The sequence below is a fragment of the Myotis nattereri genome, assembly GCF_964212035.1.
Source record: "Myotis nattereri genome assembly, chromosome: 1".
NCBI classification, from domain to species: Eukaryota; Metazoa; Chordata; class Mammalia; order Chiroptera; family Vespertilionidae; genus Myotis; species Myotis nattereri.
The window spans coordinates 230,338,117-230,360,902 of record NC_138075.1 but is presented as its reverse complement, the minus strand read 5'-3'; the positions used below and the strand labels follow the sequence as shown (position 1 = coordinate 230,360,902).

The 22,786-nt window shown below is 68.5% G+C and overlaps 1 protein-coding gene across 2 annotated transcripts in view; it reads left to right on the top strand.

Annotated features, from left to right (window-relative positions):
* The first annotated feature begins 7,550 nt into the window (after nt 1–7,550).
* Nucleotides 7,551–22,786, top strand: part of FGFR3 (fibroblast growth factor receptor 3) — a 30,167-nt gene continuing 14,931 nt past the window's right edge. For both annotated transcript variants that reach the window (XM_081092589.1, XM_081092588.1), the window contains exons 1-4: nt 7,551–7,656; nt 8,029–8,240; nt 14,251–14,520; nt 14,934–14,987. In XM_081092589.1, the coding sequence (XP_080948715.1) occupies nt 8,132–8,240; nt 14,251–14,520; nt 14,934–14,987 (433 nt within the window). In that variant the 5' untranslated portion in view covers nt 7,551–7,656; nt 8,029–8,131. The remainder of the gene's footprint in view (nt 7,657–8,028; nt 8,241–14,250; nt 14,521–14,933; nt 14,988–22,786) is intronic.

Here is a 22,786-nt window from a genome sequence, read left to right as displayed (position 1 = left end):
CGTGCATACCTGGGCACATGCATGTGCTCGAGGTGTGTCCTCGTGTGCCCCCTCCAGCGCTCCGCCCTGCCAGGCGCACCAGCTCCCTCTTCCTGTGCCTCCACTTCCTGCCGGGGCACCAGGCAGTCCCGTGCCCGCCTCCCCGTCTTACCCCCCACACACACACACACAGACACTGCAGGGCTCCCTGACCCTCTCCGGGAGGCCGGTCATGGGCCTGGGGACTGTGCACTTGGGGCTCAGCGGTGGAGTCACCGGGGCTGGGAAGCCCTGGCCCATGTCCCAGAGGAGCCGGAGGGAGGGTCCGATGGAGGGGGCGGGGCAGCAGGAGAACTCGAGGCAGAGGCTGCGGGAGGGCGGGCGGGCGAGGGCAGGGGTGCGTGGGAAGGGAGCCCAGGCCATTAAGCCCCTTTGATCCACACTGAGGCAACACAGACCCGTCCCGTCCGCGATAACCTGGGCCTGGAACCGCTCCAGCTCCAGGAGCCCCCCCAGGGCGCCCCACCCCCACCCAGCCCGCAGGCCCTGGCCTGACGGTGACCGTCCTCGGCAGGCTGGGCTGGAAGCTGGGCCGGGAAGGCTTGAGCCAAGACTGGGCAGGGACCCCCCAGCGCAGGACTGGCTGCAGGGAGGGGACCCATCTACCCGCCCCCTCAGAGAACTGCCCTGCCCGGGCCTCACGCTGCCCACAGGCCACCCCCAGCCCTGGGCTCACCATGGCCAGCCCCCACCCGCTTTCGCCCTGAGCCCTCTGTCCTGGGGTAGACCCTGTGGGCCCAGGTGCGGACTAGCTGTGCGTGGGGGGGTGGGTGTGCCGGGCATCCTCTCCATGCCAGCCCCCCTCTGCCCGGTCACGCCCCCAGCCCTCAGCCCCGGAGCAGGCCAGCTGGTCAATGAAGCTGTCACGGCGGCCTGGGCAGGGCAGGCAGCGGGCGTGGCTGGGAGGGAGGTCCCACATGACGTCTCTATTAGGAGCAGACCCTGCGGGCCGGGCCCAGGGGCTCACGGTCCGTCAGGGCCTCCCACCCGCCCCTGAACTCAGCCCCCAGAGCAGCCCGTGGGCGGAGGAGCACGCTGAGGCTGGGGCTGCATGGGGACTGGGTGTCGAGGGGGCCAGCATCCCCCAGGACCTCCTGGGGCCCCGCACCCCACGTCGCCCTCTGAGTGGGAGTCCCTGGGAGGCCATGCTACCCCAGGGCCTGAGCAGACCCACAGCAAACAGTTGTAAGGATAGACTCCTTGTAAGGGGTGCACCACGCTGTGCCTGTTTCCCCGTCTGTAAAATGGTGCAATACTGACTGAGCTGGGCAACTCTCAGGGTGAGACACGCCTCCCTGGTGCCTGCCATGGGCCCTGGTGGCCTGCACCAAGCACCCTGGCCCGCCCCTGGATCTCCGCCAGCCAGGGTTCGAGAAGCTCAGGGTCTGAGGGACCCATAGCAGCCCCAGCCCCCTGCAGGAGCACCGGCTTCGGCCACCACCCTGCCCACCCCCCTAATCAGGGGCTGGCAAGACCCCATTGGTTAAAAAGTATATATTTTTATTGATTTCGGAGAGGAGGGGAGAGGCACAGAGAGAGAGAGAAGCATCCACGATGAGAGAGAATCACACAGTGGGCTGCCTCCTGCACGCCTCCCACTGGGGATCGAGCCACAACCCGGGCAGGTGCCCTTGACCGGGAATCCAACCGTGACCTCCTGGTTCATAGGTCGACGTTCAACCACTGAGCCACACCAACCGGGCTGGACCCCCCTCAAACCACAGCCTCTCTCCTTGAAGGCCCAGTAGCTGGGTATGTGTCGGGGGCGGGGGGCCCGCATGGGGCAGCCACTCCCCACCTCTCCGTCCTGGGGCCCGGCAACAGCAGAGCCCAACCACAGCCTCCTCTCCTGGAACCCCCAGCCAGGCCCCGTTCTCGGGGCAGCCCCGGACCCCACGACCCTCCTCCTGATCCCCCCGCGCCCCCCTCAGGCTCCCCCTGCCTGCCCCGCCCTCCGGGCCGGTGCTGGTGGAGCCCTCACAGAGGGAGACTGAGGCCCTGGGCACCCCGAGACCTCAGGTGGTGCTGGCGGGACCCGACTCCGCCTCGCACACAGACTTAAACCTCCCCCCGCCCCCCCCCCCCCCGGCCCGGCCCGGCCCAGGCCAACGCGGCTGCGGCTCTCACCCAATGCCCAGTGTCCCTGGCATCACCAGAGCCGGGGGGCTGAGGCTGGGGGGGGGGGAGGCAGCCCGGAGTGGGGCTGCGCCCCCTCCGCTGCGTTCTCCTGGGCAGAGAGCCCAGCCGCTGCTGGGGGGGCGGGGGGGGGGGTGTCGTGGCTCAAGGTGGGCCCGGCAGGGGCCCTCGGAGAGTAGGGTCCTGACAGTGGCGGCTCTTGGCGAGCCGGTGGCCCCTGCCCAGCCTTGGCCAGCTCACCGGGCACACTGCTGCCTCCTCCAATTAGTTCCGGGCAGCGCCAAGCACCAGCATCCGGCCGGCCGGGGTGGGGGCAGGGGCCGCCTCCCTCTGGCTGCTGGGTGCCTGCCTGGGCTGGGGGGTCAAGCCTGCACTCTGGGCCCCGTAAATCCTGCAAAGGACACCCCCGTCCCTTCCTGAGCTCAGCCAAAACCTCCTGGGCAGGGGAGCTGAACCAGGTCACCGCGGACCTGGGGAGGCCACGCCCCCTGAGGGTCTGTGCCTCGGTTTCCCCGCCTGTCCAAGGAGACCGGTGGTGGGCTGGCGTGAGGACTGGCCGCCCCGGGGTTCTTTGTCAGGAGCCACCATCACCACTGGCTTCAGTTCTCCTGCTCCCAGTCCCACGGAACATGGGTCGCCCCAACCGGAGGCTCAGGGAGACCCCCTGGCCCCGGCCTCCAGCCCACGGACGCTGGGGACCCCATGACCCACAGGACCAGCTGCCACTCTGAACTGGCGCCCTCCGGCTGAGCGAGTGGCCGAGGTTTGTCCACGGGTGACCATTGCAGGGACCAGCGGGAGCAGAGGGAGCTCAGGCCCCGGGGGGGGGCTGTGGCTGGGACTCAGGGCAAAGCTCGCAGGGCTTCCTGGAGGGGGTGACAGGCCAGCAGGACCCAGAGGAAGGGGCATCCGTGAGGGGGAGGCTGCCCCTGCAGGGAGGAGGCGTGACTGGGCTGGCCCCCGGGGCCGGGCCGGGATTCCTAATTCAGCCGGAGCCTGCGGAGTCGGGCTTGTTTATTCTTGGCAGGGAGGCTGGTGCTGGGGGCGGAGGCGGGGGGGAGATGAAGCCTTTTCAAAAAATAATAATAATAAAAACGCTCATTTAGAAGCTCCCAAGACGTGCCGAACTCCAAAAGGTCCTGGAAAAGACGCTGAGAAGGTTTAAGTGTAAATGGACCCAAAACATCATAATTAAATTTCCCTTAAATTTACCAGAGTTTGGGGTCAAAGAAAAAATAAAACTGAGGGAAAATACACTTGAGGTTTTAGGCAAATGCCAAGTGCTTAGGAAAATAGATTTCTGAGCTGCTCAGCGGCTACCGGCCTGGCCCCCGGCAGCCCAGCCCAGGAGCTGTGGCCGCCTTAACCCCGCCCTCCCTGGCCGCCTCTGGCCACCTCCACACTGCCGCATTCCTGCCCCCCCTCCTCCCCACCAGCTACCTCCTGCCCTCCACGGGGCAGAGCAGCCCTGGGGGCCAGGCTCTGGCAGGAGCTGGGGGCCTCTCACCCCGGCCTGGGTTGGAGCCCAGGGCAGCCTAGGCCTTCCCCTCCCCTCCTCTCCCCTCCCCCGCCACTCTCTGTGCCTCCTGTTTTCTGCTCATCAGGAAACAACCACATTTTCCAAACCTGAAGTCAGGATTTGAGGTCCGGTGGTCCGAGGGAACCAAGGGGCAAAAAGGCCAAATTGTTGGACTGGGGCTATCACCGTGTGCATCTAAGGAGGCAGACTGCACAGCACATGATTCATGCGATTGCCCTTTTCGCTCAGCCTGCCAGGAAGCTCGGAGCTAAAATGATGGGTATTCGAGGGTAGAGTCAGGGTTGGCCAGTGGATTTGGAAATATCCTCTCTTATCTGTGTTCTTTAAAATTCCATTTCTGTGGTAAGGAGCCAATCAACTGTGCTTTTTATTTTAATCCTCCTTACATTTTCTGAGAATAAAACAAAAAGGCAGACGTTACCTGCCGTCCACCACAGCCCCGGCCTTTCTCGGTCCAGCTCAGTGGGGCAAGGAGAGGGCCCGCCTCTTCCATCCCTGGTGACTCCCTGGTCCCTGGGGCCACCCCGTGCCCCGCCAGCAGACAGGGGCGTCAGTGGCTTCCGGAACATGGGGATGAGCGTTGGGCGATGGTGAGCTGCCTGGAGCAGGTGGCGCCCCTCCCTGTGGTCCCAGAGCCTGGGAACGCTTCCCGCAGCAGCAGCACATCTCTGGGCAGGGCGCTCCCTCCGGAGGGGGCTGAGCAGGGCCTGGCATTGGCCTTGACCGGCACCGATGGGCAAGTGGCGGCCTCCACGGCCTGCCAGGAGTGCCGTGGACAGCACGCGGGAGCTGGATTCGAGGCCACACCAGGAGGGGCCCCTGGCTGAGCGCACCTCACTGCCATGTCCCAGCATCAGCCTGGCCTGGCCTGGGAAGCGAGGAGGGGAAACGCGGGCACTGCTCCCCTCCGCCCTCCTCCCCCGGCACCCTGCACCCCGCTTCCCTCCCACGAGGCCCTTTCAGAGCTCACGGCACAGGCACAGGCCCCAGCAAGCCGGCCGCCAGCTGAGTCACCCACCAGGCTGGGCCGGGCCGGGCTGCCCTCAGCCCCCTGACTCTGGTCTCGCCCTTGGCCTCCCACACTCACCTTCACTCAGGAGACCCTGTGGGTATGGGCCTCGGGAGACGGGTGGGCATGGGGGTGGGGACAGGGAGGCTGAACCCTGAGGGGTGCCCTGCGCCCCGCCTGGCTCACCCGTCCAGGGGCCCGGCGATGGCATCCTGACCCGGCCAGTGAAGTGTGGCATCGCAAAGGGTCCCGGGGGACATGACCCCGAGGGGCTGTGGCAAAATCGTGGCTGCTGGCGGCTCCTTCTGGGCAGCGTGACCGCAGTGAGGACACGTGACGAAGGTGGTGCGTGAGCCGCGGGCCTGGCCCCTCGCCAAGGGGGGAACGCCCTGCGCAGCGACACCACACTCCCGGGAGGACGCGGACGTGGAGACACAGCTGTGACAAGAGCCTCACCTTGTCACCGATGTCACCACCTCACGCAGCCCCTCCCGGGGAAAGCGCTGCGCTCAGACCTTCGGGACAATCTGGCCAAGTCAGCCCAGAGCCACCAGAAAGGCCCTTGACCTCTGACCTGAGCGCCACCAGACAGTGCCCTGGAGAGGCGGCACCCAAGGAACCAGCCAGATGGGGCCCCGTCCAGGTCCTGACCCCGACACCTGGCCGCGTGACCCTGGCCGCGTGACCTCGTTTGGGAAAAGGGACAAGGGGGGGCCCAGCATCCGACGGCAGTGTCCTTACAGCGGTGGGAGGCCATGTGACCAGGGCGGGCGGCAGAGGGTGGAGGAGGCAGCCGCAGCCCAGGGCGCCTGGAGCCCGGAGGCTGGGAGGCAGGGGGAGCCCCGGGAGCTGGGGGGGCCGGGCCCTGCAGCACCTGGTCTCAGGCCCCTGGCCCGGGGATGGGAGAGCCTAACTTCCAGCCAGAAGGTGGGGACTGTTTCAGGGGGGAAGGACCCCGGGCTGTCAGTGCCGGGGTCAGCCCAGGCCTGCTCACGGCCCCGCAGGCCTGGGGAGAGGCCAGAGGCAGAAGCGCCCGTGCCCTGCCTGCTGGCCACGCCCTCCCAGCAGCTGGAGGGCACGAGGCCTGCGGTGCCTTCTATGCTGTGGCTTGTGGGGACAGAACAGGTGGGGGGGGGTCAGCGGGAGAAGGAGGGGGCACTTAGAGAACAGCCGGCTCAGGCCCTCAATACCCCGGACACGCCGGCCCAGGCTCAGTGCTGGAGGCAGAGAGCTGCCTGACGAAGAGGAATGGGTGCTCGCCTCTCAGAGGCCATGGGGTGCAGGACCCCTTCTCAGGGGCGGGAGGGGACCCGCTGGGGACAAGGCAGAGCCCTTTTTAGGCCTCAGAAGGGTCCAGTGGGAGGCCAGCCCTCACGTGCCAGCCACTGGCCCTCCTCCCTGCCCCACCCCAGGCTGACCCTGCCGGGCCTACCAACTTCATCTACAAAGAAATCGGGGTTCGAGCCCAATCCAGCCCCGGCCCCCCAGGACGGGGGCCCAGGGAGCCAGCAGCCCACCCCCATCCCAGCACACTGAGCAACTAACTAAGTGACTGGTTAATAGGTTAGAGCAGGGTGTGTCCCTGGGGCCCTGGGATACACCCGGGGGAGGACCCCGTGTGGGTGGCCTGGGGCTGACTCGAGTGGCAGGGGCGCCCCATGCGGTTCGCGGGCCCCAGCCTGTCTGGGGGACATGGGCCTGGGCAGAGCAGGTGATGAGGGTGGCGGGATCCGGCAGAGGTGCTCGCCTGCCCCGCGGGCTTGAGGGCTCCCTGGGGGTGAGGGGGGTGAGGGCCCAGTGCCTTGAAGTCTGGCCCAAGCAGCCAGTCCCAGAGGGTGTTCATTGCCCATTTTCCTGATGAGCAAACCGCACCCCAGAAGGCATGCCCAGGTGGCCCCGCTCTGGCTCCTGGAGCCCCATCCCTCCTGGGCTGGCCTGACATCCCTCCTGGGCTGGCCTGACAGTGGGCAGAGGGCCTCTTCCCGGTGAAAGTGGCACAGAAGCCGGTCACCCTGGGTCCTGCCCAGCGGGCACACCTCAGGCTCTGCCCCCAGCTCCTGGTGGTGCTTCCTCAGAGCCCTGGAGGGCCCCCAGCCCCTGCCCTCCATCCTGATGCCTCCTGGGGAGCAGGGAATGACCCTGCCCGCTCGGGCAGCTCAGCTGCAGGTGTCGGGCAGCAGCGAGCTTCCGGGGTGGAGGCCGCTGGCATCTCAGCCCCAGGCAAACCGGCGGAGGGTCCTGCACCCCAGGCCTTTGTGCAGGGTGCCCCGCCCCCTCCATGCCGCGCTCCCGGGCTCCCGCTCTGAGGGCTGGCTGCGCACACCTCGGGGTTCAGCGGGAGCAGCTCCTTTGCTTTGAAGCCTCTCGGACACGCTTCACCCACGGAGGCCCCTGGAGCCCCGGCCAAGCTGCCGGGAGACACCCGGGATGCGCGCTGGGCCAACACAGGTCTGCGCCTGGCCTCCCGGTGCGCCCGGCGGGGAGACTGGGACCTCGCTCGCCTGCCCGGGGCTCCCACGCCCTCGGAGACCGCCCGGCGCCCCCGCCGGCCTCACCCCCTCTAATCCCCTCAGCGGGCAGGAGCGAGCGGGTCCGCGGCCCCGCCCCCAGACCGCCCCAGGGGAGGGGCGGGTCCCCGCCCCCGAAAGCGTCGGGGCGGGCGTGGCCGGGCAGGCAGGGCGGGCCCGGAGGCGGGGCGGGCGCGGGCCGGCCCCCACTGGCTGCCGCGCGCCCGGCCGCCTGGACTCAGTGCGCGGTGGCGGCGGCGGTGGCGGCGGCGGGCAGCTGGTGCTGCGCGGTCCCGTCCTGTTCGCCCGGGGACACGGCCGCACCGGCGAGCGGACGGCCGCAGGGCAGGGCGCAGGCGGAGGGCCGCGGGCAGCGAGAGGAAGAAAGGGCAGCGCACAGCGAGCGGGGCGCCGGCGGCCTCCAGGTCGGTGCGCGAGGTCCGGCGGGCGCGGGAGGGGTCGCGGCGAGCGCTCGGCGGGGCCGGAGCGCGCGGCGGGCTCGGATCCCGAGCGGTCCCTGCAGCGGGGCCGCCGGGGCGCGGGCTTCCCGCTCTGGAAAGTTTGCCGCCGCCGCCGCCCTGGGAGGGCTCTGCAGCAGCCAGGGAGGGAAGGGGGAGGAGGGAGGGACCGCGGCGGGAGGAGGCGGCCGGCGCCAGGCGGCCCGGGAGCGCTGGGCGGCGGCGGCGGCGGGCGGGGCAGCCGGGGGTCCTGGGGACCGGGGCGCAGGGACCGGCCGCCGCCGCTTCCTCCCCGGTGCGCCCGGCCCGCCCGCGTCACCAGCTGCTCGCCTCCCGCAGACTCCGAGCGGCGCCCTCCTGCCGCCGGTGCGGAGCCGGAGCCGGACCATGGGAGGCCAGCCCGCGCGCACCGCCTGAGGACGCCCCCGCCCCCGCCCCCGCCATGGGCGCCCCGGCCTGGGCTCTCGCGCTCTGCGTGGCCGTGGCGGTCGTGACCGGCGCCGCCTCGGGGCCCCCGGGTGCAGAGCAGCGCGTCGTGCGGAGAGTGGCAGGTAAGGCAGGGCCGGGCGGCACCCGGGAGGGCCTGGGACGGGCACCTGGTGGTGGGGGGCGCTGCTCCCAGTCGGCCCGAGGGCGCGCCCTGGACTGGCCTGTGGGCCGATGCCCGGGCTCCTGTCGCCCTTCCTCCCCGGGGATCGCGGCCAGATCCGTCGCGGCTGATGGTGGGGCGCCCTGAGCCGCCACCCAAGCACGAGCTGCCGCGTCCGCAGCCCCCGCCCCGCCTCCCCAGGGGGGCGCCGCCTGCCCAGGCGCCGTCAGAGGGCGCGGGGTTGCCTCTCCGGGGACCCTGTGGTTGCGCCGCGGGGTGTGTATTGTCGGAAAGTTCCTATTGTGGGTGCCGCTCCCCCAGCCTCCCTGGGCCCCGGGTCCTGGCCAGCTTCGGCCACAGCGAGGCCGGACTTTGCAGGGACGGTGTAGGAGCGGGTCGGGCCCTGCCCCCAGGGGCCTGCGTGCGGAGGCGATGCCTCCTGGTGCCCCGTCCACTCCCCTCCCTTGCCTGTGGGTGAAGGTGTCTGCCCCCCGCTGGTGGTCAGGGTCTGGCGGGACGTCGGGGGTCTCAGGAGGACCCGGTCTGCGCGGCCAGAGCAGCGCAGGGAGCGGGTCTGTGCGCCAGGCCCCGCCCCGCACACGCGCCGGCCCTGGAGGTGCGGCGGGGCCCCCCGCAGGCCGGCCGGCCCTACCCTTGCCGCCTTCCCGGAGTCGGGGCAGAGACGCGTGGCCCGGCTGGCGGCCACCGGGAGTCCCGCCCGCGGGGACCGTCACCTCCGGGGCGCTGACGGGGCCTGCGGGCACCCTACCTCCAGTCCGGGGCCGCGCCGAGGGCGGCCGGAGCCCGGTGAGCTCACGCCCCACCCGGGCGGGCGCACCGAACAGCCGCTCCTTTGTACCTCGGCGCGGCCACAGGCGCGCATTGACGGCGGGAGGTGCGAGCGCGGCGGCCCGGCGGCCCTGCCAGCGAGGCGGCCGCAGGCGGGACGGGACGCAGGCAGATGGCGGCCCGCCCCGCCCGCGCCCCCCGCGCCCCCGTCTCCGGCGGCGGCTGCAGCCTCCCCGAACAATGTCATTTTTTTATGAATGAAAGTGGGCCCTGCGCTTGAATGTGCGTGTCATTCAGCGGCGTGACAGGGGCCGCCGGGAGGTCAGCGCGCGCTTTTAGCGCCCCCGCTTCCAGGGCGCGGAGGGGTGGCGGCGGGGGGCGCCATTAGCATTCCCATTCGCATTCAGATAAAGATATTACTCCCTGCGGCCGGGAATGCCAACTGGCCCGGGCGGTCGGCCGGCCCCAGGTCCTCCCCGGGCCCCCTGCGGCGCGCGGGACCGTGGGCGCGGCCGCCTCCACCCCCTCCCCAGAACGGCCCACGGGGCCTGGGACGCACAGCCTGGGGCGACCCCGCCGGATGCGGGCCGCGGGCCCAGCGACAGGAGGGCCCTCGAGGCCTGGAGAGGGAGACCTGGCCGCCTCCCCCCGCCCCGCCCCCGTGGTAGAGCTGGTGAAACAGGTAGTGAGTGGATAGGTCAATAAACTTAATCCGGTTCCTTCAAGAGATGGGCTGGGCAGGAAAAGTACAGAGTTCTCCTGAAATTTCCAGAGGGCCGCTGGCCGTCCCCCGGGACAGAAGTTAGGGAGCCCCCCAGCTGGGGTCAAGGACAGGGGGACGGTGTGTGCTGCTGGACCCCGCCCCCCCCCCCCCAGGCAGCCCCTTATTCCCAGAGGGTCCTGCTCTCCGCAGGGGCTGGGCAGGGTCCCCCACCAGGCAGGGGGGTGGGGGTAGCAGAGGCCGCCCCTGGCTCTGACCCACCCAGCCAGCGGGGGTTCCTTGCTGAGCATTTCCCAGAAGGCACTGGCTGCAACCTCTCCCACCTCCTCCGTCCACTGCGGGCTGGACTTTGAGCCCCCGGGGCCTCTGGGTGGTTCATTAACCCAGCGTGAGCCCCAGGCTGGACTGCGTCCCCCAGGCCCCCTCCCTCCGGGCCCCAGGGCCCACTTGGGGTCTGTCGCCCTAAGAATGTCCACGGTTTACGCTCGGAAAAATCCTGGTGACTCTGAACCAAACTGATAGTTGTCGGGAAGCAAGAGCCCGCGGGGTGAGACAAAGCTCGGGAGAATGGCGGCCTTGGGCCTAGTGTGTCCTTTAGGGTCCGCGCGGGGCGGTCTCTGAGGCGGGCCGGGTGCAGGGTAGCGGGCCTTCGCAGCAGAGACGGCATGCGGGCCGCCAGATAGCCTGGTGGTTTCCCGTGCGCCCAGGAGGGTCAGGAAAAGATGGCTCTGAGACTCCTTTCCGAGGACGTTATAGGTGCACAAAGACTCAGACCGTTTCAAAGGTAAAGTCTGACCTTTGTCAGGAAGCGGCAGGCCTAGGACGTGCCGACCACCACAGCCCGCCCCGCCACGGCCCTCCCCACCACAGCCCACCCCGCCACGGCCCTCCCCGCCACGGCCCTCCCCACCACAGCCCGCCCCGCCACAGCCCTCCCCACCACAGCCTGCCCCGCCACGGCCCTCCCCACCACGGCCCTCCCCACCACAGCCCGCCCCGCCACGGCCCACCCCGCCACGGCCCTCCCCACCACGGCCGGCCCCGCCACGGCCCTCCCCGCCCCAGCCCGCCCCGCCACGGCCCACCACGCTACGCCTATCCCGCCATTGCCCGCCACACCCATCCCGCCACGGCCCTCCCCACCACAGCCCACCCCACCACGGCCCTCCCTGCTACGGCCCGCCATGCCACGGCCCGCCGTAGTTAGTTAGGAACTCTGCAGGCACCCCCTGAGCTTGTCTGGCTCACTCACTCTTAAGGCCCATGTTGCCCACAGACCCCATTTCACACCGGCACCTGGAGAGGAAAGGGGTCTCCTTGAGGGGGGACCAGTCTGCTGAGTGGGAGTTTGGGGAGGTCCCCCCATCGGGCCATCCCCCCATCGGGCCACCCCGGCCTGAGTGATTTACAAGTAAATGAGCTGGAATCAGGGCTGCGCTTCCTGACCCCTGGCCCTGCCCTGGTGCCCCGGAGCCTGGGCTCCTCACCTGTCCCAGGAGACTGATAATAGAGGGGAGGTAGGAGGATTAGGCGGGATAATCCCGTAAGCCCTCATCAGCCCGCCCAGCCGGAGGCCCCCCCTCCCCCCCGCCCCCCGTTCTCCTGACTTTGTGATGAAACTTTTCGGAATGCTCCCGGGGAGGGGAGGCCAGAACCTTTGCCCGGAGGCCAGGGTCCCTCTGAGGCACCTCCGCCGGGTTCTTCTGAAGCCGGTGCCTGGCCCGGCCGCGTGGCTCACTGGTTGAGCGTCGACCTATGAACCAGGAGGTCCCAGGTTCGACTCCCCGTCAGGGCATGTGCCTGGGTTGCAGGCTCGATCCCCAGTGGGGGGCGTGCGGGAGGCAGCCAATCACTGATTCTCTTTCATCAGTGATGTTTCCATCTCTCTCTCCCCCTTCCTCTCTAAAATCAATTGAAAGTATATATATTTTTAAAAATAAATAAAGCCCGTGCCTGGTGCAGGGAGAGCAGGAGCTTCCACGCTCCACACCCGCTCTGCTCCCTGAGCGCCCGAGTCGGGCCTGAGTTAGATGCCTGTGCCTCCCTGCCTGACACCGCTCCCTCCGCCCCCATGGCTCTCCGTGGGGCCCCCCATGGCTCTCCGTGGGGCCCCCCATGGCTCTCCGTGGGGCCCCCCATGGCTGTCCGTGGGGTCCCCCAAGGCTCTCCGTGGGGTCCCCCAAGGCTCTCCGTGGGGTCCCCCATGGCTCTCCGTGGGGTCCCCATGGCTCTCCGTGGGGTCCCCCATGGCTCTCCGTGGGGCCCCCCCATGGCTCTCCGTGGGGCCCCCCCATGGCTCTCCGTGGGGTCCCCTATGGCTCTCCGTGGGGTCCCCCATGGCTCTCCGTGGGGCCCCCCATGGCTCTGAGTGGGCCTGGTCTGTTGGATCTGCAGGGGCGGAGACTGACCTGGTCTGGGAGGCTCTGGCCTATGCAGGCACCCAGCTGAGCAGGGTGGTGGGCAGGTCAGGGGTCAGCCCCTCACCCCCCCTCTGCAGATGGCTGCCAGGCGTGTCTGGCCTGGGGGTGCTGTGTCCCTCCGGCCCCCGCTGGACCAGGTTGAAGCAAATCCTTGTGCAGATGCCTCGCTGCCCAGACCAGAGCGGATCCAATGCTGTTGCCCTTGGCCGGGGCCTGGGGCTGAGGCTGCCCCCCCCCAGCCCCCGCAGCCCGTTCCCCGCCTTCTGGGGGGCCTCCGTCGGCTCTCGGCACTGGGTGGTCCCCACAGGACACAGTGGCCAGGACTGGGGGCTGGAGGGCAGGCCAGGTGTCTGACACTCTGAGGTCCCCAGGGACACAGACTCTAGACGCCTCCGGACACCCTGCCGGTGGGCACAGGGCTTAGGAGGACGCCGAGGTGGGGGGCCGAGCCGCCTGTCCGGGGAGCCAGGCCCCAGAGGGGCAGCTGGGCCCTCGAATCTAGGCCACGCGTCGGCGGAATGACAAGTAACGGAGCTGCCGACCCCGCGGGTGGGGCAGGGGGCCTGAGCCGCCGGACCACCCGGCCCGTCCTGGGCCCAGAGCCCGGGCTGCCCGCCTGCGCTGGGCATTGTCTGGCCCTGGCAGGGAGGCCGGGGGTGGTGGTCAGCCCAACCAGGGGTGTGTCCCTGGGTCTCAGGCCTTGCTGGCCTCCTGGGAGCTGGGCAGCCGTTGGCGTGCTGAGGTGGCCTCCTCCTGTGACATTTTTTAAAAGTATATTTTTTTATTGATTTCAGAGAGAAAGGGGGAGAGAGAGATCAATGATGAGAGAACCATTGATCGGCTGCCTCCTGCACGCCCCACACTAGGGCTAGAGTCCGAAACCCAGGCCTGTGCCCTGAATAGGATTCGAACCGTGACCTCCTGGTTCATAGGTTGGCGCTCAACCACTGAGCCACGCCGGCCGGGCACCTCCTGTGACAGCCTTCTCCCCAGCCCGTATTGTCACCTGTAAAACGGAGGTTCCAGCGCCCTTCGCCCCAAACACAGAATGGGTTTTGTGTTCCTGAGTGGTTGGCTAAACTCGAAGGACGGAGGCTGCGTGACTGTCGGCCCCGTGTCCCTGAGGCTGCGGTGGCTGTCGGCCCCGTGTCCCTGAGGCTGCGGTGGCTGTCGGCCCCGTGACCCTGAGGCTGCGGTGGCTGTCGGCCCCGTGTCCCTGAGGCTGCGGTGGCTGTCGGCCCCGTGACCCTGAGGCTGCGGTGGCTGTCGGCCCCGTGACCCTGAGGCTGCGGTGGCTGTCGGCCCCGTGACCCTGGGGCTGCGTGGCTGTCGGCCGCATGACCCTGAGGCTGCGTGGCTGTCGGCCCCGTGTCCCTGAGGCTGCGTGGCTGTCGGCCCCGTGACCCTGAGGCTGCGGTGGCTGTCGGCCCCGTGACCCTGAGGCTGCGGGGGCTGTCGGCCCCGTGACCCTGAGGCTGCGTGGCTGTCGGCCGCATGACCCTGAGGCTGCGTGGCTGTCGGCCCCGTGACCCTGAGGCTGCGGGGGCTGTCGGCCCCGTGACCCTGAGGCTGCGTGGCTGTCGGCCCCGTGACCCTGAGGCTGCGTGGCTGTCGGCCCCGTGACCCTGAGGCTGCGGGGGCTGTCGGCCCTGCCCTGCGTGCAGCCTGCCTGGGCGGCCACCTGTCTGCATGTGAACCTGAGCGCTGTGCCCGCGGCAGGCTGTCTGGGACGGGGGGCCGGCCCGGGGGCCGGGCTGCAGACGTGCCCGCCCGCCGTGCTCGGGCTCTGGGTGCAGATCCTCCATCACCAGGCCCGCCTGGACCCGGACCCGCCCGCCGAGCTCAGGGCGGTTTGCAGGACCCGGGCTCTGGGTGCAGATCCTGTCACCAGGCCCGCCTGGACCCGGACCCGCCCGCCGGGCCGACAGCCGTGCTGCAGCCGGTCCACCTGTGAGGAGGCGCCTGGTGCCTCCGGGCTGTGTGCCCGGCCCAGTGCTCTCGGTTTGGGGCGCCTGCCTCACGGCCACCCGTCTTGCCCATAGAGGTCCCGGGACCGGAGCCCCCCCAGCAGGAGCAGCTGGTGTTTGGCAGCGGGGACACCATGGAGCTGAGCTGCCACCTGCCTGCAGGCGTCGCCACGGGGCCCACCGTCTGGGCCAAGGACGGGGCGGGGCTGGCACCCTCGGACCGCGTGCTGGTGGGGCCACAGCGGCTGCAGGTGCTGAACGCCTCCCACGAGGACGCGGGGGCCTACAGCTGCCGGCAGCGGCTCACCCAGCGGGAGCTGTGCCGCTTCAGCGTGCGGGTGACAGGTGGGTGCGGCCACGGCCTGAGGGCCCCTGGTGGAGGGGGCACCCCTGGGGGCTCTGTGAGGGACAAACCGCCCGGGGTCCCCTGGGCCGGAGGAGACAGATCAGGAGAGGACCAGCCTCGCCGCTGAGGAGGGTGGGTGCCTGGGTGGGGGTGCCAGACACCAGCCCCCCTCCAGCCCCTGTTGGGGCGATGGGCACGGCCCCCTCCATGGCCCCTTGTTGGGACGATGGGCACGGCCCCCTCCATGGCCCCTTGTTGGGACGATGGGCACGGCCCCCTCCACACCCCTTGTTGGGGCGATGGGTACAGCCCCCTCCAGCCCCTGTTGGGGGTGGGCACAGCCCCCCCTCCACACCCCTTGTTGGGGCGATGGGCACGGCCCCCTCCATGGCCCCTCTCCCCTGCACTGCAGATGCCCCGTCCTCGGGAGACGACGAAGATGGGGAGGACGAGGCAGAGGACACAGGTGAGACCAGGCTCTGGGCTCCCGGGCGGGTCGGGGCTGGGGACCTGATTCCCCAGACACAGCCCGTCCCCCTCCCCCCCCAGGCACGGGGCCGCTTGCTCACCCGCTGGTGAGAGACCAAGGCCTGGGCATCACCTGTTTTGGTTGCGAGTGGGGCTCCCCTCCCTGTGGGGTGGCCCTGGTGTCTGCCCTGAGCTCGGGGGGAGGCTGGCTCGGGGGACACAAGGTTGCGGATGAGGAGGCTGGGTCTGGGGGTGAGGCCTGTGTGGAGGGTCCGCTCTGGGTGTTAGTTCAGCAGGCGGGGGTTCAGGTGGCAGCGGGGGGCCGGGGCTGGGGGCTGAGGGCAGTGGGGGGGCGGCCCAAACCGTCCACGTAGAGGGGACGGTGGCCAGGGCGCCCCATGCCAGGTGCAGGCGCCTTTCCTGGGAAGGGGTGTTGTCACCCCCGATGGCGGTGGGTGCGCGACCGGAGGTGCTGGCCTGGGCGTGGCAGGTGGCTTTGCCCAGCGTGGGGGGCCGGTGAGGGGTCCAGGGGGCAAGGAGGTGAGGACCCAGAGGGGAGGCCTGGGGGTCTGAGATGCAGGTGTCCCCTGGTGACCCCCGAGGTGGCCCCTGCCCTCTCCCACCCTCACGCTCCCAGCGCCCCGCCGTCCCGGCCACCTCGGGCAGGGCCTGGTGTCGCCTCTGGGCCCCGGGACGCTGAGGGCCGCGCAGGGCGGCCCCCCAGAGGAAGTCACCGCCACTGCCCCCCCCCCCCCCCCCGTTCCTGCCCCTCAGACCCTGGACCCCAGGCGGCTCCTCTTCCCAGCATTTGTTCAAACTGCCCCACCTGCCTCAGCCCTCTGTGAGGTGGCTGCCTGGGGGGGCAGCTTGTGGGGAGGGTGCCTCCCCCCTGGGGACACCCCATCCCAACCCCGCCCACCCAGCCTCCAAACTGCAGGAAGGCTCCCCCACCCGGCCCAAGAGAAGGAGAAAAACCAGTCAGGCTCCGGGATGGGAGTGGGCGGGGCCTCCTGGTACCCTGTCCCCTCCTCCTGTCCCTCCCGCTGTCTGTCCCTCCCGCTGTCTGTCCCTCCTCCTGTCTGTCCCTCCTCCTGTCTGTCCCTCCTCCTGTCTGTCCCTCCTGCTGTCTGTCCCTCCTGCTGTCTGTCCCTCCTCCTGTCTGTCCCTCCTCCTGTCTGTCCCTCCCGCTGTCTGTCCCTCCCGCTGTCTGTCCCTCCTCCTGTCTGTCCCTCCTCCTGTCTGTCCCTCCTCCTGTCTGTCCCTCCCGCTGTCTGTCCCTCCTCCTGTCTGTCCCTCCCGCTGTCTGTCCCTCCTCCTGTCTGTCCCTCCCGCTGTCTGTCCCTCCTCCTGTCTGTCCCTCCCGCTGTCTGTCCCTCCTCCTGTCTGTCCCTCCCGCTGTCTGTCCCTCCCGCTGTCTGTCCCTCCTCCTGTCTGTCCCTCCTCCTGTCTGTCCCTCCTCCTGTCTGTCCCTCCCGCTGTCTGTCCCTCCTCCTGTCTGTCCCTCCTGCTGTCTGTCCCTCCTGCTGTCTGTCCCTCCTGCTGTCTGTCCCTCCTCCTGTCTGTCCCTCCTGCTGTCTGTCCCTCCTCCTGTCTGTCCCTCCCGCTGTCTGTCCCTCCCGCTGTCTGTCCCTCCTCCTGTCTGTCCCTCCTCCTGTCTGTCCCTCCCGCTGTCTGTCCCTCCTCCTGTCTGTCCCTCCTGCTGTCTGTCCCTCCTGCTGTCTGTCCCTCCTGCTGTCTGTCCCTCCTCCTGTCTGTCCCTCCTGCTGTCTGTCCCTCCTCCTGTCTGTCCCTCCCGCTGTCTGTCCCTCCCGCTGTCTGTCCCTCCTCCTGTCTGTCCCTCCTCCTGTCTGTCCCTCCCGCTGTCTGTCCCTCCTCCTGTCTGTCCCTCCTCCTGTCTGTCCCTCCCGCTGTCTGTCCCTCCCGCTGTCTGTCCCTCCCGCTGTCTGTCCCTCCTCCTGTCTGTCCCTCCTCCTGTCTGTCCCTCCCGCTGTCTGTCCCTCCTCCTGTCTGTCCCTCCTGCTGTCTGTCCCTCCTGCTGTCTGTCCCTCCTGCTGTCTGTCCCTCCTCCTGTCTGTCCCTCCTCCTGTCTGTCCCTCCTCCTGTCTGTCCCTCCCGCTGTCTGTCCCTCCTCCTGTCTGTCCCTCCTGCTGTCTGTCCCTCCTGCTGTCTGTCCCTCCTCCTGTCTGTCCCTCCCGCTGTCTGTCCCTCCCGCTGTCTGTCCCTCCTCCTGTCTGTCCCTCCTCCTGTCTGTCCCTCCCGCTGTCTGTCCCTCCTCCTGTCTGTCCCTCCTCCTGTCTGTCCCTCCCGCTGTCTGTCCCTCCCGCTGTCTGTCCCTCCCGCTGTCTGTCCCTCCTCCTGTCTGTCCCTCCTCCTGTCTGTCCCTCCCGCTGTCTGTCCCTCCTCCTGTCTGTCCCTCCTGCTGTCTGTCCCTCCTGCTGTCTGTCCCTCCTGCTGTCTGTCCCTCCTGCTGTCTGTCCCTCCCGCTGTCTGTCCCTCCCGCTGTCTGTCCCTCCTGCTGTCTGTCCCTCCTCCTGTCTGTCCCTCCTCCTGTCTGTCCCTCCTCCTGTCTGTCCCTCCTCCTGTCTGTCCCTCCCGCTGTCTGTCCCTCCCGCTGTCTGTCCCTCCTGCTGTCTGTCCCTCCTCCTGTCTGTCCCTCCTCCTGTCTGTCCCTCCTCCTGTCTGTCCCTCCTCCTGTCTGTCCCTCCTCCTGTCTGTCCCTCCCGCTGTCTGTCCCTCCCGCTGTCTGTCCCTCCCGCTGTCTGTCCCTCCTGCTGTCTGTCCCTCCTGCTGTCTGTCCCTCCTCCTGTCTGTCCCTCCTCCTGTCTGTCCCTCCCGCTGTCTGTCCCTCCTGCTGTCTGTCCCTCCTGCTGTCTGTCCCTCCTCCTGTCTGTCCCTCCCGCTGTCTGTCCCTCCTGCTGTCTGTCCCTCCTCCTGTCTGTCCCTCCCGCTGTCTGTCCCTCCTGCTGTCTGTCCCTCCCGCTGTCTGTCCCTCCTCCTGTCTGTCCCTCCCGCTGTCTGTCCCTCCTGCTGTCTGTCCCTCCTCCTGTCTGTCCCTCCCGCTGTCTGTCCCTCCCGCTGTCTGTCCCTCCCGCTGTCTGTCCCTCCCGCTGTCTGTCCCTCCTGCTGTCTGTCCCTCCTGCTGTCTGTCCCTCCTCCTGTCTGTCCCTCCCGCTGTCTGTCCCTCCTGCTGTCTGTCCCTCCTCCTGTCTGTCCCTCCCGCTGTCTGTCCCTCCTGCTGTCTGTCCCTCCCGCTGTCTGTCCCTCCTCCTGTCTGTCCCTCCCGCTGTCTGTCCCTCCTGCTGTCTGTCCCTCCTCCTGTCTGTCCCTCCCGCTGTCTGTCCCTCCCGCTGTCTGTCCCTCCCGCTGTCTGTCCCTCCTGCTGTCTGTCCCTCCTGCTGTCTGTCCCTCCTCCTGTCTGTCCCTCCTGCTGTCTGTCCCTCCCGCTGTCTGTCCCTCCCGCTGTCTGTCCCTCCTCCTGTCTGTCCCTCCTGCTGTCTGTCCCTCCTGCTGTCTGTCCCTCCTCCTGTCTGTCCCTCCTGCTGTCTGTCCCTCCTGCTGTCTGTCCCTCCTCCTGTCTGTCCCTCCTCCTGTCTGTCCCTCCTCCTGTCTGTCCCTCCTGCTGTCTGTCCCTCCTGCTGTCTGTCCCTCCTCCTGTCTGTCCCTCCTGCTGTCTGTCCCTCCTCCTGTCTGTCCCTCCTGCTGTCTGTCCCTCCCGCTGTCTGTCCCTCCCGCTGTCTGTCCCTCCCGCTGTCTGTCCCTCCTGCTGTCTGTCCCTCCTGCTGTCTGTCCCTCCTCCTGTCTGTCCCTCCTCCTGTCTGTCCCTCCTGCTGTCTGTCCCTCCTGCTGTCTGTCCCTCCTGCTGTCTGTCCCTCCTGCTGTCTGTCCCTCCTCCTGTCTGTCCCTCCTGCTGTCTGTCCCTCCTGCTGTCTGTCCCTCCTCCTGTCTGTCCCTCCTGCTGTCTGTCCCTCCTCCTGTCTGTCCCTCCTCCTGTCTGTCCCTCCTCCTGTCTGTCCCTCCTCCTGTCTGTCCCTCCTCCTGTCTGTCCCTCCTGCTGTCTGTCCCTCCCGCTGTCTGTCCCTCCCGCTGTCTGTCCCTCCTCCTGTCTGTCCCTCCTGCTGTCTGTCCCTCCTGCTGTCTGTCCCTCCTGCTGTCTGTCCCTCCTGCTGTCTGTCCCTCCCGCTGTCTGTCCCTCCTCCTGTCTGTCCCTCCTCCTGTCTGTCCCTCCTGCTGTCTGTCCCTCCTGCTGTCTGTCCCTCCTGCTGTCTGTCCCTCCCCCTGTCTGTCCCTCCCGCTGTCTGTCCCTCCTCCTGTCTGTCCCTCCTCCTGTCTGTCCCTCCTGCTGTCTGTCCCTCCTGCTGTCTGTCCCTCCTGCTGTCTGTCCCTCCTGCTGTCTGTCCCTCCCGCTGTCTGTCCCTCCCGCTGTCTGTCCCTCCTCCTGTCTGTCCCTCCTGCTGTCTGTCCCTCCTGCTGTCTGTCCCTCCCGCTGTCTGTCCCTCCCGCTGTCTGTCCCTCCTCCTGTCTGTCCCTCCTCCTGTCTGTCCCTCCTCCTGTCTGTCCCTCCTGCTGTCTGTCCCTCCTCCTGTCTGTCCCTCCTGCTGTCTGTCCCTCCTGCTGTCTGTCCCTCCTGCTGTCTGTCCCTCCTGCTGTCTGTCCCTCCTGCTGTCTGTCCCTCCTGCTGTCTGTCCCTCCCGCTGTCTGTCCCTCCTCCTGTCTGTCCCTCCTCCTGTCTGTCCCTCCTGCTGTCTGTCCCTCCTGCTGTCTGTCCCTCCTGCTGTCTGTCCCTCCTGCTGTCTGTCCCTCCTGCTGTCTGTCCCTCCTCCTGTCTGTCCCTCCTCCTGTCTGTCCCTCCTGCTGTCTGTCCCTCCTGCTGTCTGTCCCTCCTGCTGTCTGTCCCTCCTGCTGTCTGTCCCTCCCGCTGTCTGTCCCTCCTCCTGTCTGTCCCTCCCGCTGTCTGTCCCTCCTGCTGTCTGTCCCTCCTCCTGTCTGTCCCTCCCGCTGTCTGTCCCTCCTCCTGTCTGTCCCTCCCGCTGTCTGTCCCTCCTGCTGTCTGTCCCTCCCGCTGTCTGTCCCTCCCGCTGTCTGTCCCTCCTCCTGTCTGTCCCTCCCGCTGTCTGTCCCTCCTGCTGTCTGTCCCTCCTCCTGTCTGTCCCTCCCGCTGTCTGTCCCTCCTCCTGTCTGTCCCTCCCGCTGTCTGTCCCTCCTGCTGTCTGTCCCTCCCGCTGTCTGTCCCTCCCGCTGTCTGTCCCTCCTCCTGTCTGTCCCTCCCGCTGTCTGTCCCTCCTCCTGTCTGTCCCTCCCGCTGTCTGTCCCTCCCGCTGTCTGTCCCTCCCGCTGTCTGTCCCTCCCGCTGTCTGTCCCTCCCGCTGTCTGTCCCTCCTCCTGTCTGTCCCTCCTGCTGTCTGTCCCTCCTCCTGTCTGTCCCTCCCGCTGTCTGTCCCTCCCGCTGTCTGTCCCTCCTGCTGTCTGTCCCTCCCGCTGTCTGTCCCTCCCGCTGTCTGTCCCTCCTCCTGTCTGTCCCTCCTCCTGTCTGTCCCTCCTCCTGTCTGTCCCTCCTCCTGTCTGTCCCTCCTGCTGTCTGTCCCTCCTCCTGTCTGTCCCTCCCGCTGTCTGTCCCTCCCGCTGTCTGTCCCTCCTGCTGTCTGTCCCTCCTCCTGTCTGTCCCTCCCGCTGTCTGTCCCTCCCGCTGTCTGTCCCTCCTCCTGTCTGTCCCTCCCGCTGTCTGTCCCTCCCGCTGTCTGTCCCTCCTCCTGTCTGTCCCTCCCGCTGTCTGTCCCTCCTCCTGTCTGTCCCTCCCGCTGTCTGTCCCTCCCGCTGTCTGTCCCTCCTGCTGTCTGTCCCTCCTCCTGTCTGTCCCTCCCGCTGTCTGTCCCTCCCGCTGTCTGTCCCTCCCGCTGTCTGTCCCTCCTCCTGTCTGTCCCTCCTGCTGTCTGTCCCTCCTCCTGTCTGTCCCTCCCGCTGTCTGTCCCTCCTGCTGTCTGTCCCTCCTCCTGTCTGTCCCTCCCGCTGTCTGTCCCTCCTCCTGTCTGTCCCTCCCGCTGTCTGTCCCTCCTCCTGTCTGTCCCTCCCGCTGTCTGTCCCTCCCGCTGTCTGTCCCTCCTGCTGTCTGTCCCTCCTCCTGTCTGTCCCTCCTGCTGTCTGTCCCTCCCGCTGTCTGTCCCTCCCGCTGTCTGTCCCTCCTCCTGTCTGTCCCTCCCGCTGTCTGTCCCTCCCGCTGTCTGTCCCTCCTGCTGTCTGTCCCTCCTCCTGTCTGTCCCTCCCGCTGTCTGTCCCTCCCGCTGTCTGTCCCTCCTCCTGTCTGTCCCTCCCGCTGTCTGTCCCTCCCGCTGTCTGTCCCTCCCGCTGTCTGTCCCTCCCGCTGTCTGTCCCTCCTGCTGTCTGTCCCTCCTCCTGTCTGTCCCTCCTCCTGTCTGTCCCTCCTGCTGTCTGTCCCTCCTGCTGTCTGTCCCTCCTCCTGTCTGTCCCTCCTCCTGTCTGTCCCTCCTCCTGTCTGTCCCTCCCGCTGTCTGTCCCTCCTCCTGTCTGTCCCTCCCGCTGTCTGTCCCTCCCGCTGTCTGTCCCTCCTCCTGTCTGTCCCTCCCGCTGTCTGTCCCTCCTCCTGTCTGTCCCTCCTGCTGTCTGTCCCTCCCGCTGTCTGTCCCTCCCGCTGTCTGTCCCTCCTCCTGTCTGTCCCTCCCGCTGTCTGTCCCTCCCGCTGTCTGTCCCTCCCGCTGTCTGTCCCTCCTCCTGTCTGTCCCTCCTGCTGTCTGTCCCTCCTCCTGTCTGTCCCTCCCGCTGTCTGTCCCTCCCGCTGTCTGTCCCTCCTCCTGTCTGTCCCTCCCGCTGTCTGTCCCTCCCGCTGTCTGTCCCTCCCGCTGTCTGTCCCTCCCGCTGTCTGTCCCTCCTGCTGTCTGTCCCTCCTCCTGTCTGTCCCTCCTCCTGTCTGTCCCTCCTCCTGTCTGTCCCTCCTCCTGTCTGTCCCTCCCGCTGTCTGTCCCTCCTCCTGTCTGTCCCTCCCGCTGTCTGTCCCTCCCGCTGTCTGTCCCTCCTCCTGTCTGTCCCTCCCGCTGTCTGTCCCTCCTCCTGTCTGTCCCTCCTGCTGTCTGTCCCTCCCGCTGTCTGTCCCTCCCGCTGTCTGTCCCTCCTGCTGTCTGTCCCTCCCGCTGTCTGTCCCTCCCGCTGTCTGTCCCTCCTCCTGTCTGTCCCTCCCGCTGTCTGTCCCTCCCGCTGTCTGTCCCTCCCGCTGTCTGTCCCTCCCGCTGTCTGTCCCTCCTCCTGTCTGTCCCTCCTGCTGTCTGTCCCTCCCGCTGTCTGTCCCTCCCGCTGTCTGTCCCTCCTCCTGTCTGTCCCTCCTCCTGTCTGTCCCTCCCGCTGTCTGTCCCTCCCGCTGTCTGTCCCTCCTCCTGTCTGTCCCTCCTGCTGTCTGTCCCTCCCGCTGTCTGTCCCTCCTCCTGTCTGTCCCTCCCGCTGTCTGTCCCTCCCGCTGTCTGTCCCTCCTCCTGTCTGTCCCTCCCGCTGTCTGTCCCTCCCGCTGTCTGTCCCTCCCGCTGTCTGTCCCTCCCGCTGTCTGTCCCTCCTCCTGTCTGTCCCTCCCGCTGTCTGTCCCTCCCGCTGTCTGTCCCTCCCGCTGTCTGTCCCTCCTCCTGTCTGTCCCTCCCGCTGTCTGTCCCTCCCGCTGTCTGTCCCTCCCGCTGTCTGTCCCTCCCGCTGTCTGTCCCTCCCGCTGTCTGTCCCTCCCGCTGTCTGTCCCTCCCGCTGTCTGTCCCTCCCGCTGTCTGTCCCTCCTCCTGTCTGTCCCTCCTGCTGTCTGTCCCTCCCGCT